At 35.4% G+C, this 16,363-nt stretch overlaps 1 protein-coding gene across 1 annotated transcript in view; it reads right to left on the reverse strand.

Annotated features, from left to right (window-relative positions):
- ZGRF1 (zinc finger GRF-type containing 1) overlaps positions 1-16,363 on the reverse strand; it is an 89,660-nt gene that overhangs the window by 454 nt on the left and 72,843 nt on the right. Inside the window, exons 23-28 of the mRNA XM_073892161.1 lie at positions 15,897-16,041; positions 12,223-12,350; positions 9,442-9,565; positions 1,235-1,411; positions 962-1,096; positions 12-273 (exon numbers count right to left, since the gene is read on the reverse strand). Coding sequence (XP_073748262.1) covers positions 12-273; positions 962-1,096; positions 1,235-1,411; positions 9,442-9,565; positions 12,223-12,350; positions 15,897-16,041 — 971 coding nt within the window. The remainder of the gene's footprint in view (positions 1-11; positions 274-961; positions 1,097-1,234; positions 1,412-9,441; positions 9,566-12,222; positions 12,351-15,896; positions 16,042-16,363) is intronic.

The raw sequence follows: 16,363 nt of genomic DNA on the forward strand, positions 1-16,363 counted from the left end.
TTTTACTTTACCTTCACAGTGTTGGATCACACGTCCCCAGAGTCGATTTTTCCGCAAACAGGATAAATTTCCCACGATCAATAAATGCCTCCTTCCTCTGGTCAATGCAACATTCATTCTTTTTTCTGAATCAATAAATCCTACTTGTCTTGTTCTTACACAGGACAGAATAATGATCTCCTTTTCAGCTCCCTGAAAAGCATCTACTGTGGATACATGCACAGCTTTAATATCAGGATGGTCAAAGTCCACGGCACTGAGTAAATGACAAAGCTATGGAGGAAAGAAGAAAGAGATCATACAGGGCAGCGACTATGAAGAACTTAAGACCTGAACCAATTCACAGCAGCCATTTTTATTTAACTGGTAGTGGATAATTTTCATTTTCTTTTTTATGACTCACAAAGATTTGGTAGATAGTTTCTAAAATGATACATAAATAACTAGAGGACAATATAAATTAGGAAACAAAATCAAAAGTGGTGATTTATCTATTGCTGGAGAATTCATCTGGATATGCTAATTCAGAGTTGATAAATAATAAAACAGATGAAAAATATTTTTTTAAAAAAGCAAAAACTAGTTAGAATTGGCTTATTGTACATTAATATCTGGTATCTTTGATTAATAAAATGAAATGATAATGAAAGAACATTTTGGAAAACAAAGATTGAATCCCATCTGTCTCAAAACACAATGCATACACTGTATTTTCTTCCCTCTAATTTGTTTATTTGCATTTTTGCCCCAACAGCTGTAAACTGAATTTAATTAAACCTTGTTAGGTTTACATTTAATTATACAGAAAAAAAGCCAGACCAGACAAAAATCAGAATTTTTTTAATATGTTAATTATACTCCCAAAAGTTTTTTAAGCACCACACTAAACCACTACAAATGTAACATCAAATATTATAACATAAAATTATAATATTTAAGTATCATGACATGTAATACAAACCTTGTACATCTGGGATTTGTATAATGTTATCACCCCAATCACAGAGCCCGCTATTCCACTTGCAATCAGTGATTGAATCAGCTTGAGTGTAAAAGCAGCTTCTGCCACATTATGAAAGCTGTTATCTCTTTCAATCTGGAATAAGAAACAGATCCTAAATTATATTTCCCAGAAAGGCTATGGAAAAACCAAGAAAACCATATAAACAACAACAATAAAATTAAACCCGGAAACTAAACCATGTTGACTCTCATTAACATTAATGTCATTTACCTGTTCCAGTCCTTTAACGTTATAGAAACACAGGGTTGGGAGCCATTCCAATAAAGGGCTCCTCTCTGTTTCTGAAATGCCATTCATGAGGTTTCCCTCATAAAACAGATCATTAGAGATAGCACTGATTGCAGGATGACAACGGTACTGGGTTCTCAACAGAACTGGCTTATGCCCCTAAGAAATTTAAATGCAGAAAAATAAAAAATTAAAGCATTTTTTTTCCTTAGGGAAAAAATAATATTTTAAAATTTAAAAGTATCACCATATTGTGCTCTTAGTAAATGAATTACAACCATGAAATAGATTATAGATTGTAAATGAATTACAACCATGAAATAGACTATAATTTTAATTACTAAAAATATTTTCATGGTAAACTATTATATCACTAAATTATAAAATATAAAACAGGTCAAATCTTCAAATTATTATTTAGTAAGTTTGGCACCTAACATTATGCTTTCATAATCTATGCAGAGTTGGCTTCACACTAAATTGAAAGGCAATCTTCAAAAAAAATTAGAAAGTGCTGTTAATAACTCATTTATTAATTTTCCCCCTTGGGCACAAGCCATCTTTCATTTTGAATCTTCAAAGAAGTTTCCAATTTTGTTAGTGCATCATAAAATCCACATTCCATCTACTTTAGGGCTGTTCTGGAACATGTTCTTTCTTTGCAAAATGTTCTGTAGCACTGTCTGAACATTTTAAATAACTACAAGTTACTCTAATAATAAAAGCACATAGTAAAAGGCAGGATTAATGATCACACAGACAAGCTATTTTTTATGGGAGAAAAACAGTAAGTAAAAAATCAATCCTCAGTACTAATCAGGGCATAAGTTTGTGGATGAGTCTAAGTCAGTGGGCATGTGAAATCTCTGACAAAAGTACACAACATGCTCAAAGTACAAAAACGCTCAAAGGCTCTGGGGCACCATGCTGGCTCAGCAGGTGGAGCATGTGACTCTTAATCTTGGGGTTGTGAGTTCCAGCCCCAGGTTGGTTGTGGAGCCTACTTTAAAAAAAAAAAATGCTCAAAGGACCATGATTTAGTACTAGAAAAAATGTTAGAGAAATGACTAAATTATAGTATATCCAAATTACGTATTTGGTGATTAAACATATTTATGACAACAGTGATGATTACAAAGCTAGTTAGTAACACAGGGAAATGATTATAATGCAAAGTTTTTAAAAAAAAGGCAGGATAGAAACTATATGGTATGATCTCAATTATGTAAAAAATATACATATTTTTCCAGCTTTATTGTGATATTATTGACACTAAACATTGTGTAAGTTGAAGGTGTACCAGGAGTTGATTTGATACACTTATATATTACAAACTGATTATCACCACAGCATTAGCTAACACATCTATCACATCACATAGTTACCATATCCTTTTTATAGTAAGAATATTTAACATATACTCTCCTGGCAATTTTCAAGTATGTAATATAGTATTATTAACTATAATCACCATGCTGTTAATTAGATCCCCAGAACTTATTCATCCTATAACCAGAAATTTGTACCCTTTGACAACATCTCCCTTTTTCTACCTCTTTACCTCCCAGTTCCTGGTAGCCACAATTCTACTCTGTTTGTACAGAGGTCAGCTTTTTTAGATTCTACATATAAGTGATATATACTATTTGTCTCTCTGACTTATTTCACTTAGCGTAATGCTCTCAAGGTACATCCATGTTGTTGCAAATGGCAAGATTTCCTTTCCATGGCTGCATGATATTCCAATGTGTGTGTGTGCACATATCAAATATAAGTATTTTTATAGTTTATATATATACATATATTTGATATAAGCATATACCCCAAAGATAAAAGCTGGAAGGAACAATACTAAAATATTACAAAGGATTTTCTCTTGGGGGCAGTGAGGTTATTATGGATTTTTTATTTATTTTTTTTACCTTTTAGTTTTCTGTAGTTTCCACACTTTCTATCATGATTAGTAGATATTATTTTTATTTCTTTTAATTCTGAACTAGTTCAAAGATACAGAAAAGCAAAGAAAATATAATACTCATGTATGTACCACATAGATCTGACATTAGTATTTAGTCATTGTTGCTTCAGATCTCTCTTAAGATATAAAATGTGACATATATAGCTAAAGCCCCTACCTCATCTATTTCCTCTGCCACTTTCTCCAGAAATAGCTCCAAACTAAATGTATCTTACGGCATTCCCATGCAAGTTTTATATGTTTACTACAGAGGCATGTATCTATGATTAATACATATTATTTGTATGCTCTTGAAACTGACATAAATTGTATTTTACACTATGTAACACTTTGCACCTTGCTTCTCTCAATATCCACTATGTTTATGAGAACTGTCTATATGGATCAAGTTAATTCACCTTAACTGTTTTATATATTCCATTTTGTAAATTCTATTCCATTTTATTCTATAAATAAATCACTTTTAAGTCCTTTATTTGCCCTTTTAAAATTCCCTCTAAAAATCCACTCATATTTTAAAAGTCATCGACAACAAATAAGTGAAAGAGCAAAGAGCATAACAGCATGCATAGTATGCTAGCATTCGTTACAAGAGGGGGGAAATATTTTATGTGTTTGCTTACACTGGCATAAATTATCACTAGAAGGATACAAGAAAAAGATGACAGTTGCTTTGGGGGAGAGAAACTGAGTGGTTCGGGGACAGGAGTGGAAGGTTTCACTCTACTTTTTGGTTCCTCTTAAATTCAAATTCTGAATCATGTGACTATGTTACCTATTTAAAAATGTTTTAAGAATCTAAAGAATTTTTTTAATTAAGATTTTTTAAAAGCCACTGGATAGGTCTGATTCAAAAGAATCTGGACACTGACATTATGGAAGGGGTAGGAAGTTATGCAATTCAATTCAGTTACAATTAAAAGCTCAGGACAATGAAGCTTGAGTCTTCACAAAATTGAGTACAACGCAACTCAAAACTCAAATCAACTTGAAACTCAGTGTAAGGGGAAACTTCTGAAGAAAGTAGAATAAAACTGCCTTGGAGAATCCATTCTCTAATATCTAAAGGAACAACAAAATACTAAAATAACAAAATACTAAAAACAGCAAAGAAAAAAATCAGTTGCCATGCAACAAAGAAAGGTTTATAGCCAATCCAATGTCATAAACTTTAAAAAAGTACTTATCACCAAGAAAGAAACAAAATTTTAAGTGGAAGGGAGAAATACAGTACAGATCTTCCTTGACTTATGATGGGATAGCATCCTGATAAACCCATCATAAGTTGAAAATATCATAAGTAAAAATGTGTTTAATACAATCCTAAAGAAACAAACTAATTTTCTAAATAGTAATATTAAAGAATAAACTAAAAGCAGCAAAGAACAAATAGGATTTCTTCATAAAACTCACTGTAATCTAACTCAAAACTCAATGCAACTTCCAACTCAATGTAAGGGGAACAGACATAGTAAAAAAGGCTTCACAGATAATGAAGATGAAATTAAAGTAACATAAATGGAAGACAGATGAAGATACCCAATGTAAGAATAACTGGGGGACCTCTGTTTTAGACTGAATGTATCCCCCACCCAATTCCTATGTTGCAGCCCTAAACCCCAAAGTGATGGTATTTGGAGGTGGGGCCTTTGGAAGGTAATTAGGTTTAGATAAGGTCATGAGGATGAGGTCCTCATGATAAGATTAGTCTCCTTATAAGAAGAGGAAGAGGCCAGAGTTTTCTCTCTACCATGTGAGGATACAGCCAAGAAGAGAGTTATCAGGAACCAAATCTGAAGGTACCTTGACCTTGGCCTTCCCAGCCTCCAAAACTGTGAGAAATAAATCTGTTGCTTAAGCCATCCAATATATGGTATTTTGTTATAGCAGGCTGCACAGACAAGCTACTGATAGAGAATTCAACAGGTGGAAAAAAAAAGCTTTCCTGAAACAAAGAAAGAAAAGAATCTCCACTTTGAGAGAACTTATATTACAGAATGACTAGTTACAGAAAGCTCCACACTGAGATATACGGTAGTAAATTTATCGATTTTAAGGTTATAAAAAGAGTTCTTGCATCCAGGTAGAAAACATAAATCATTACAAGGGGAAAATAATCAGACTGGCCCTAAAATTCATAGTAATAGCAACAATTCAATAAGCCAAGGGGCCATTTACATTTAAAGGCAATAGACATTTGAAACAAAAGAACTCAGGAAAGCAGGCATCTATGAGCCATTCTTGAAAAAAAAATGATGAAGTCCAAGGTACCCAGATGAATGAAGAAGTACTGAATCTTTTAAATATAGAACTGATTCTAAATAATCGTACAAATTATGATTGTAGAACAAAAAGAATGATGTAACTAACAACAATAGGAATATGGGAAGGGATAAGAAAAGGGTGGAAAGCATGAGAGCACTAATATCTCTACCTTTCAGAACAAAGAAATCAATCCATCTGTCTAAAATCTGTCAGAGGATCTTTTAGGAAAAAACATCTCTTATGGGTAAAGAAATATTTATTTGAGATTTCATCATTTCTAGTTTCATTTCAGTTTTTCTCCTCTGTTAAGAAAGTACAGATTATTGAAAGTTCAAACAGCAAAATAACCCCTTAAATGCAATTTAAACTAGCAAGAATGGGGGTGCCTGGGAGGCTCAGTTGGTTAAGCGTTTGCCTTCAGCTCAGGTTCCAGGGTCCTGGGATCATGTCCCACATCGGGCTCCTTGCTCAGCAGGGGGTCTGCTTCTCCCTCTCCCTTTGCCCCTCCCCCAGCTTGTGCACATGCTTTTGCTCTCTCTCTCACTCTCTCAAATAAACAAATAAAATATCTTTAAAAGGAATAAACTAGCAACAATGAAAAAATAAATAATAATAATAAATAAGCTAGCAACAATGATAAAATTTTTCTTTTGGCAACAGATTTTCTATAATTCTTTTGGCTATAATATTTTAATCTTCTGCTTATAAAAATAGTTTGATTTAGATTATTGCATCAAAACAATAGCAATAATAAATAGGCAAGCAAATTGTGGTATATACATACAATGAAGTATTATTCAGCCATAAAAAAGTAATTAAATCATATAGACCAATGGAATAGAATGGAGGGCTCAGAAATAAATCTGCACATAGTCAACTGATTTTTGACAAGGGTGCCAAAACCATTCAAGGACAAGTTTTTTCAACAAATGGTGTTGGGAAAACAGGGTATCTGCATGGAAAAGAAAAAAGTTGGGTCTGTACATTATACCATATACAAAAATTAACTCAAAATGGATCAAGGAATTAAATATAAGAGCCAAAGCTATAAAATTCTTAGAAGAAAACATTGGGGGAAATCTGTATAATACTGGACTGGGCAACAATTTCATGGCTATGACACCAAAAGCAAAAGCAACATAAGAAAAAATAGAGAAATTGGACTTCATCAAAATTACAAACTTTTGTGCATCTAAGGATACTGTCAAGGGGCACCTGGGTGGCTCAATTGGTTAAGCGTCCAACTCTTGATTTTGGCTCAGGGTATGATCTCAGGGTCGTGAGACTGTGCCCCATGTCAAGCTCCGTACTGGTCTGGAGGCTGCTTAAGATTCTTTCTCCCTCTGCCCAGCCCACCACTTGCTCATGTGAGCACTTTCTCTCTCAAAAAAAAAAAAAAAAAAAAGATACTGTCAAGAAAACAAAAGACTACCTAAGAATGGAAGAAAGTATTTGTAAATGATGTATCTGATAAGGGTTTAATATCCAGAAAATATAAAGAACACATACAACTCAACATCAAAAACCAAATATCCCAATTCAAAATTGGGCAAAACACTTGATTAAGCATTTTTCCAAAGATAAGCGCATGAAAAAATGCTCAGTGTAATTAGTCATTAGGGACACCATAATGAGATACCTACTTCACACTCACTAGGAGAGCTATTATTAAAAAAACTCAAAAAATATAAAACAAAAAAACAAATATTGGTGAAGACATGGAGAAACTGGAATATTTTGTTGAGAAATGGCTCTTGGGAATGTAAATGGTACAGCTGATATGGACAACAGTTTGGTGGTTCCTCAAAAAGTTAAACATAAAATTATCAAGGATGTGGAGAAAGGAGAACCCTCTTGCACTGTTAGTGGGGATGCAAACTGGTGCAGCCACCCTGAAAAACCATATGGAGTTTCCTCAAAAAGTTAAAAACAGAACTACTGTACGATGCAGGGTATTTGCACTTCTGAGTCTTTACCCCAAAAATACAAGAACACTAATGCAAAGGCATACATGCACCCTGATGTTTATAGCAGCATTATCTACAATAACCAAATTGTGGAAACAGCCCAAGTGTCCATCAACTGATGAATGGATGAAGAAAATGTGGTATATATACATATATACAATGGAGTATTATTACTCAGCCATAAAAAAAGAATGAAATGTTGCCATTTGCAATGACATGGATGGAGCTAGAGAGTATAGTGCTAAGCAAAATAAGTCAGTCAGAAAAAGATAAATACCATATGATTTCACTCATATGTGGAATTTAAGAAACAAGACAAGCGGGCGCCTGTATGGCTCAGTTGGTTAAGTGACTGCTTTGGGCTCAGGTCATGATCCTGGAGTCCCGGGATCGAGTCCCGCATCGGTCCCACATCGGGCTCCCTGCTTGGTGGGGGGTCTGCTTCTCCCTCTGACCTTCTTCCCTCTCGTGCTGTGTCTCATTCTCTCAAATAAATAAATAAAATCTTCAAAAAAAAAAAAAAAGAGACAAGACAAGCAAAGGGAAAAAAGAGGGGGGGAGGGAACCAAGAAACAGGCTCTTAACTACTGAGAACAAACTGATGGCTACTAGAGGGGAGGTTGGTAGGGGGATGAGTTAAATAGGTAATGAGGATTAAGGAGGGCATGCGTTGTGAGAAGCACCCGGTGTTGTATGGAAGTACTGAGTTATAATGTACACCTGAATTTTAACTAACTGGAATTTGAATAAAAACTTAAAAACAAAAAAGAGAATGAATAAAAAAAAAAAACCCATAAAATTATTATATAACCCAGTAGTAGCACTTCTGGGTGTATAATCAAAAGAACTGAAAGCAAAGACTTGAACAGGTATTTGTATACTAATGTTCATAGCACCATTATTCACAATAGCTGAAAGATAGAAACAACCCAAATAAATGTGGTATTACAGACAATGGAATGTTATTTGGCCTTAACAAGGAATGAAATTCTGACACATACTACAACATGGATGAACCCTGAATGTATTATGCTAAGTAAATAAGCCAAACACAAAAGGACAAATATTGTATGATTCTACTTAAATAAAGCACTTAGAGTAGGCAAATTCATAGAGGAAGAAAGTAGAACAGAGGTTATCAGCTCAGGAAAAAGCATATTAAACAAGGGGTACAAAGTTTCTGTTGGGATAATGAAAAAGTTCTAGAAATGAGTAGCGTGATGGCTGCACTACATTGTGAATGTACTTTTTAAAAAAATGTAATATAGTACTGACATATGCTACAGTGTGGATGAACCTCAAAAACACTGTGCTAAGTGACAGAAGCCAGGCACAAAAGGTCACATATTATATAGATTACAAGTTGTATGATATGAAAGTTGTAAACTGTATGATATAAAATCTCCTGAATAGATAAATCTATACAGACTGAAAACAAACTGGTGGTGGCCAGGGCTGGAGGAAGGAGGGAACGGAGAATAACCGCTCAATGGGTATGGTGTTTTATTTTGGGGTGAGAAAATGTTCTGAAACTAGAGAGGGGTCGTTACACAGTATTATGAATGTACTAAATGCCCCTGACTTATTCACTTTAAAATGGTTAATTTTATGCTATGTGAATGTTACCTCAACTTAAAAATATATTAATAATTAATTGAAAAAATTCTTTTAAATGTGAAGCAGTACCCTACAACAGCTCTACAATAGGGTACAGGGATAATAGAGACATTATAGAGTTTTTTAAATTTTGGAGCAAAAGCAATGTATTTACTACCCACTACTAAAGTACATGGGGGAAATATTCATTTCATAAAAAGGCATTTAAATTAAATTAATTTATCTTTAAGAGGGGTACTTTCTAAACAATTCCAGTTAAAATTATTTTAGGGCATAGAGTAGCTCTAATATTTTCATTTTCTATCAATCTACACAGTGTATAATCAATAAATGATAATTCTGTATGAATTTAGCAGTAGTACCATTAAGCAAAGCCGATCAAAAAGAGTTTGTTCCAATCCATTTTCATGAGCTGCATCAGAACCCTGAATAGTAGGAGGAAGCTGTTTGGGATCTCCAACAAGAATCAGCTTTTCACACTCAAACCTAAAAACAGAATTCTAAAAGTTAATCTAAGCAACAACAAAAAGCATGACATCACTTGCTGCACTTTTTTGTTTTGTTAAGATTTATTTATTTGAGAGAGAGAGAGAAAAAGAGCAGGGGTGGGGGAGCAGGGGCAGAGGGACAGAGTAAGAGAAACTTAAGCAGACTCCTCGCTGAGCCTGGAGCCCAACGGGGCTCAACGGGGCTTGATCTCATGACCCTGAAATCATGACCCTGAGCCTAAACCAAGAGTCAGAGGATTAACAAACTGTGCCACCCAGGCGCCCCATATTGCACTATTTTCTAGAATGTATTTCAAAGAACTGGAATACCACAGAGTTCTGGGAACTAGGGCACCTAGCTGGCTCAGTCAGTAGAGCATGCAATTCTTGATCTCTGGGCTGTGAGTTCAAGTCCCACACTGGGTATAGAGATTACGTGAAAATAAAAAATCTTAAAAAAAAAAAAAAAGCTCTGGTAACTAACAAGGCTTAATAATGTTAATAAATGTATTAAAGGGACTTGAAGTTATTCAGTAAAAAATCCTTTACAACTTTTTTCCACCTAAAATTTGCTAAATGTCTACCTGCCTCTGCATGGAATTAGCATTTTGCAGAACACATTTTGAGAAACAATGACTTTTAAATTTTGTAAACTCAGAGGCTTTCTTAGAAGTCATTTGGCTTAAACTCTTATTTTAGAGGTGAAGTAAATTAGGCTCCTGGGGCTAAATGTCTTTCTAAATAGAGGTAGGATATCATGGGAAAATGTCCAGCTTTTGCAGAAAAATCTATAGTGGAACCTTTAATCTAGTTGAGAAATCTGCAAGGGCCTAGTAGAATCCTAGCCTAGAGTTATCAAGGCTTTAAAAATTATGTAATCTGGGGTGCCTGGGTGGCTCAGTCGGAAAAGTGTCTGACTCTTGATTTCAGCTCAGGTCCTCATCTTGGGGTCCCGGGATCGAGCCCTGCGTGGGTCTCCATGCTCAACGGGGAGTCTGCTCTCTTCCTCTCCTCCCCCTACCCCCACTTGTGTTCTCTCTCTCTCTCTCAAATAATCTTTAAAAAAAATTATGTGATCTATCACCAGGGAAATACAAATCAAAACTATGAGATACCACCTCATACTTGTTAGAATGGCTAAAATCAACACAAGAAACAACTGGATTGGTGAGGATGTGGAGAAAGAAGAATCCTCATGCACTGTTTGTGGGAATGCAAACTAGTACAGCCATTGTGGAAAACGGTATGGAGGCTCCTCAAAAAATCAAAAATAGAACTATCCTATAATCTAGCAATTGCACTACTGGGTGTTCACCCAAAGAATGCAAAAACACTAATTCAAAAGGGGGGGGAATCAGAGGGGTGACGAACCATGAGAGACTATGGACTCTGAGAAGCAAACTGAGGGTTCTAGAGGGGAGGGGGTGGGGGGATGGGTTAGCCTGGTGATGGGTATTAAAGAGGGCATGTTCTGCGTGGAGCACTGGGTGTTATACGCAAACAATGAATCATGGAACACTACATCAAAAACTAATGATGTAATGTATGGTGATTAACATAATAAAAAAAAGGAAATACTCTTCAAAAAAAAAAAACATTAATTCAAAGGGGTAATGCACCCTTATATCTGTAGCAGCATTATTTATAATAGCCAAGATATGGAAGCTGCCCAAGTGTCCATCGACTGATGAATGAATAAAGAAGAAGTGGTATATATATACACAATGGAATATTATTCAGCCATAGAAAAGAATGAAATCTTGCCATTTGCAATGATATAGACAGAGCCAGACAGTACAATGCTAAGAAAAGTAAATCAGTCAGAGAAAGACAAATACCGTATGATTTCACTCATATGTGGAATTTAAGAAATAAAATAAACAAAGGGAAAAAATAAGAGACAAATCAAGAAACAGACTTTTAATTAGAGAAAACAAACTAATGGTTACCAGAGGGAGGCTGGTTGGGGTGGGGGGGTTAAACAGGTGATGGGGATTAAGGAGGGCACTTGTGATGAGCACAGGGTGACGTATAGAAGCGTTGAATCACTATATTGTACAGCTAAAACTAATATAACACTATGTTAAGTAACTGAAATTAAAATTAAAAAAAAATTATGTGATCCAAATGTCTCAACTGTGATCTAACAAAATTTTGACACGTTAACCAACCCCCCCAAATTTTCCTCTGCATTCTTTTATTTATTTTTTTTTAATTATTATGTTGTTAATCACCATACATTACATCATTAGTTTTTGATGTAGTGTTCCATGATTCATTGTTGGTGTATAACACCCAGTGCTCCATGCAATACGTGTCCTCTTTAATACCCATCACCAGGCTAACCCATCCCCCCACCCCCTCCCCTCTAGAACCCTCAGTTTGTTTCTCAGAGTCCATCGTCTCTCATGGTTCATCTCTCCCTCCAATGTCCCCCCCCATTCTTCCCCTCCTGCTATCTTCTTCTTTTTTTTTTTTTAACATATAATGTATTATTTGTTTCAGAGGTACAGTTCTCTGCATTCTTTTAAATAATCAGTTTAGTTCTAAATTGCTAAGAATTTTCACAAAAGTTTGGTAAGAGTTTGAAGTGTGAAATTATTTGAAATAATCGTGGTATCTGAGTGCTTTTCAGAAAAGAAATTTTTAGGTTACCTTGCAATAGGAAGGAGAGAGGCCGGTTCAGTTATTTGACTACACTCATCCAGCACTACTACAGGAAATTTAAGATCATTCATGCATGGGAATGGGCAGGCTGCACAGGTAACTCCAACTACTCGCACCTTTATTACAATAAGAATATTATTAATTAACAACCTTTTGAGAAAATAAGATAATGTATTTACCAAAGAACTTGTAAAGCTAAAATCAGAAATGAGCTGTCCTAATTACTGGCAATCAGGAATAACAGGTCACTTTATCTCCACATTTTTATTATTTCCACGTAGGAAATGGAAATCACAGAACATAGGCTACTTAAGCCACAAATCCCTTAATAAGAACAAATAAAAGGCACACTTTGATATTCACAAGGAAGGTATTATATTATCAGGGATTTAAAAAATATTAAGGATGACATCCATATTTTATCCTTCTAGACAAAGCTGGATAAACACAACATGCATTATTATCAACACAGGCCAAAATTCTCCACAAAGAACAGTGAATATGCTATAAACTGTATTTTGCTTAACCTTCAATCACACTAGGATTTTGACTTATTTAAGAAAGTAAAGAATGCTAACTATTTCTAAACAACAGTAAATTAAAGTGTACTTGAGGCCTGTAAGCATATTTGAATCTTATAATTCTCAAATATTATAGCAGAATACCATTATTCTCAAGGCAAAATGCCTGATAAAAAAAAGCTAATATTTAATCTCTGGAACTGAATATAAACAAGAGGAAAATCATTGAATTTTCTAATTAGATGTGGTCAATTGCCACAGTAGTCTAATAGCTACACACATACACACACACACTCACATATATATACACACATACACACACACACACATAATTTTTTTTCTCTCCTAACAATCTGAAGTATAATTCCACTTTTTGGTAGCAAGGGCAGTCCACACAAACAGACCATATTTTTTGTCAACAAATGTGACTGACAAAAATATACTATACAAATTAAATACTGCCTCCACAGATCCTGTGGAACAAGAAATATATACATTAATAATAACATTCATCACATATAACAGCCCTCTGTCAGAGTTTCCTTTTGTTAAAAACAAAAATCACAAAGCCACATTTATATTAGAAACTCCACACTTTTTGAATATTCAGCTCTTTTAAAATGATCCAGCAGAAGACACCACTGTAGTAAAATACACTGCTCATGGTACTACTCTCAAATATCATTCATTATTTAATTTCCGGAAACTATACCTGATAAAGAACCTTAGAATGAGAACCTGAAAGTTGTGAACCAGGAAGAAGTTTTTTTAAAAGAAACAGCTAGGGGAGGGAGCCTGTGTGGCTCAGTTGGTTAAGCAACTGCATTTGGCTCGGGTCATGATCCTGGGGTCCTGGGATCGAGCCCCACATCGAGCCCTGCATCGGGCTTCCTGCTCGGCGGGAAGCCTGCTTCTCCCTCTCCCACTCCCCCTGCTTGTGTTCCGTCGCTCACTCTCTCTCTCTGTCCATTATATAAATAAAATCTTAAAAAAAAAAAAAAAAAACAAATAGCTAGGAGCGCCTGGGTGGCTCAGTCGTCAAGTTGGTTATTATTTCCAATTTCTCTGAGCCTTTGGCTCAGGTCATGATCCTAGAATCAAGCCCCACATCGGGCTCCCTGCTTGGTGGGAAGCCAGCTTCTTCTTCTCCCACTCCCCCTACTTGTGTTCCTGCTCTCGCTATCGCTCTCTGTCAAATAAATAATCTTAAAAAATAAATAAATAAAAGAAATAGCTAATACAAAAACAAAGAACTAAGGTTTCTTTAAAATATTATATGATTTGTATCTACTAATTTGTCATCATATTGCTAAGATTCTAACCCCAGAAGATATTTTATTATTGATCTAGGAAATAGCAATTAAACTATGAAGCATTTTTAAAATTTAATTTTATTGTAAAGACATGTCACTTTAGAAATGTGTTAGCTCTGAATGCCTAATTGGACCTTGGAAATTTGTTAGACAAAACTTTTTAAAAAAATGTTCCCTTTAAAAGAGTTTTCATTTGGGGTGCCTGGGTGACTCAGTCAGTTGAGCATCTGACTCTTGGTTTCAGCTCAGGTTATGATCGAGCCCTGCATCCAGCTCCGAGCTCTGCGGGGAGGCTGCCTGAAGATTCTCTCCCTCTACCCTTCCCCTCACGTGCATGTGCATGCACACACACATTCACTCACTCTCTCTCTTTAAAATAAATAAGTAATTAAAAATAAATACATAAAAGAGTTTTCATTTGTGAACAGATAATACCGATGAACAACAGATTATGCTATCTGGGCTTTCACTTGGAAAATAATAAAAAAAAAATTACCAATCATTAACAATTATTCTTACATATCAATATTATGTTGGATAAGTGAGTAAAATGATAAGTAATTTACATAAATGACTAATTTGCATTAATTGAACACAGTCAAACTAAGCCCTTCTGGATTTAGTTGGGGAGAAGAAAGTAGAGTTAACTCTATAACTCAAAATAATAGAAAGCTAGTCTGAAACCTGAGGACTTCTATAATCAAAACTTATAGATTGGTTATTATTTCCAATTTCTCTCTCCCTCCCTGTAAGAGTATTACACATCCACACTCTTTGCCATGTGACTTTGCAGTACTTGTCACCAGAGAAGTAGGGGGAGTATATTTCCCTGTCCCACTAAATATTAGGCTTGGCCATATGACTTGTTGCAGCAAATGGAAATGATATGAACAAAAGCTTTAAATGTATTTGTGTGATCTAGGCTTCCTTCTTGCACTTCTGCCATCTATCAGGAGAAGACCATCATGCCATAGGCAAATGTTCTCAGAATGAGAGATCTGAACCATAGCCTCAAGCTGGGCCATGCCAACTGACCTTTAGAGTCAAAAGTTTGTTGTCTTAAAGTACTGAGATGTTTGTTAAGCAGCAATATTTCTGAAATAACTACATAATATGGGGATCCAAGTATGTTGATTTTTCCAAATCTCTTGCAAAAAGTAACCAATGTCCACATAGTCCAAGAAGTCAACAACCCTCTTTTCTTCCCTTCCTCTTTCTTTTCCTCAAGCTCTCCTTTCATTGGAGGAAGCTACTGATTGACTTCTTTCTCATCAGCTACCAGCTAAAGGAAGCCGCCCTGGATCAGAAGCTGATAAAGGGGATGCTGCTACTTGTTACAGCTTGGGATTGTGTGTGTCCAGTCTTGGCTTCCAATACTTAGAAGCAAGTGTCTGAGCCTCCTAGATTCTCAGATATAGACAGACCCTGAAAGGCTTGGCTTTCTAGGAAGGCATTAAAGACAAATTTCACTTGGGTATTTTGTCCAGGGTCAGACCTTTTTTTCCTTCCCTATTGCACCTAGAAAAAAACCAAGTTTCATTTTAACTTGCCAGGAAATCTATTCCCACCACTTCTCTTTCCTCTTTAAGCTTATAAAAAGATATACAAATACGGAAAAGGAGAGAGGATAACTCAGTCATGGTAAGTTGGATCTGTTCACAAACTTAAAGAATGTTTTATGATAAGATAAAAATATGCACTGGATAGACATACACACACCTTATTTGAATCTAAGCTATCACAGTCATCTGTTTTATTTAAAGGAAATATTCATCAACAGGAATAAAAGAATTTTGAGTAGTATATATAAATTAAGAAACAAACTTACCTGCTTCAGCAGGGTTTTATTGGTCCCCAGTTTATGCTGTTCAATACTTTTTCTGACATAGACCCTTTCCAGAGGAGTCAAGTCTTCTTTCATTAGTGCATGTAGTTCTTTCAGTTGTTCATTTTCATTTTCTGAGGCATGCAAACTAAAAAAGAATTACATAAAAGAATATCCCTTTTTCTCCCATTTTCACATTATAAAAAAGTAAAATACAGATTTTCTAAGTTAACAAAAAAATAAATAAGCTTTTCCACTCTTCTTCGAAAACCAAATTTAAGGGCGCCTGGGTGGCTCAGTCGTTGCGCGTCTGCCTTCGGCTCGGGTCGTGGTCCCAGGGTCCTGGATTGAGCCCAGCGTCGGGCTCCCTGCTCAGCGGGGCGGCTGCTTCTCCCTCTCCCACTCCCCCTGCTTGTGTTCCCTCTCTTGCTGTGTCTCTGTCAAATAAATAAAATCTTAAAAAAAAAAAC

This window comes from Callorhinus ursinus, unplaced genomic scaffold (assembly GCF_003265705.2).
Source record: "Callorhinus ursinus isolate GAN/ISIS: 27379988/994484 unplaced genomic scaffold, GSC_fseal_2.0 scaffold4, whole genome shotgun sequence".
Classification (NCBI taxonomy): Eukaryota; Metazoa; Chordata; class Mammalia; order Carnivora; family Otariidae; genus Callorhinus; species Callorhinus ursinus.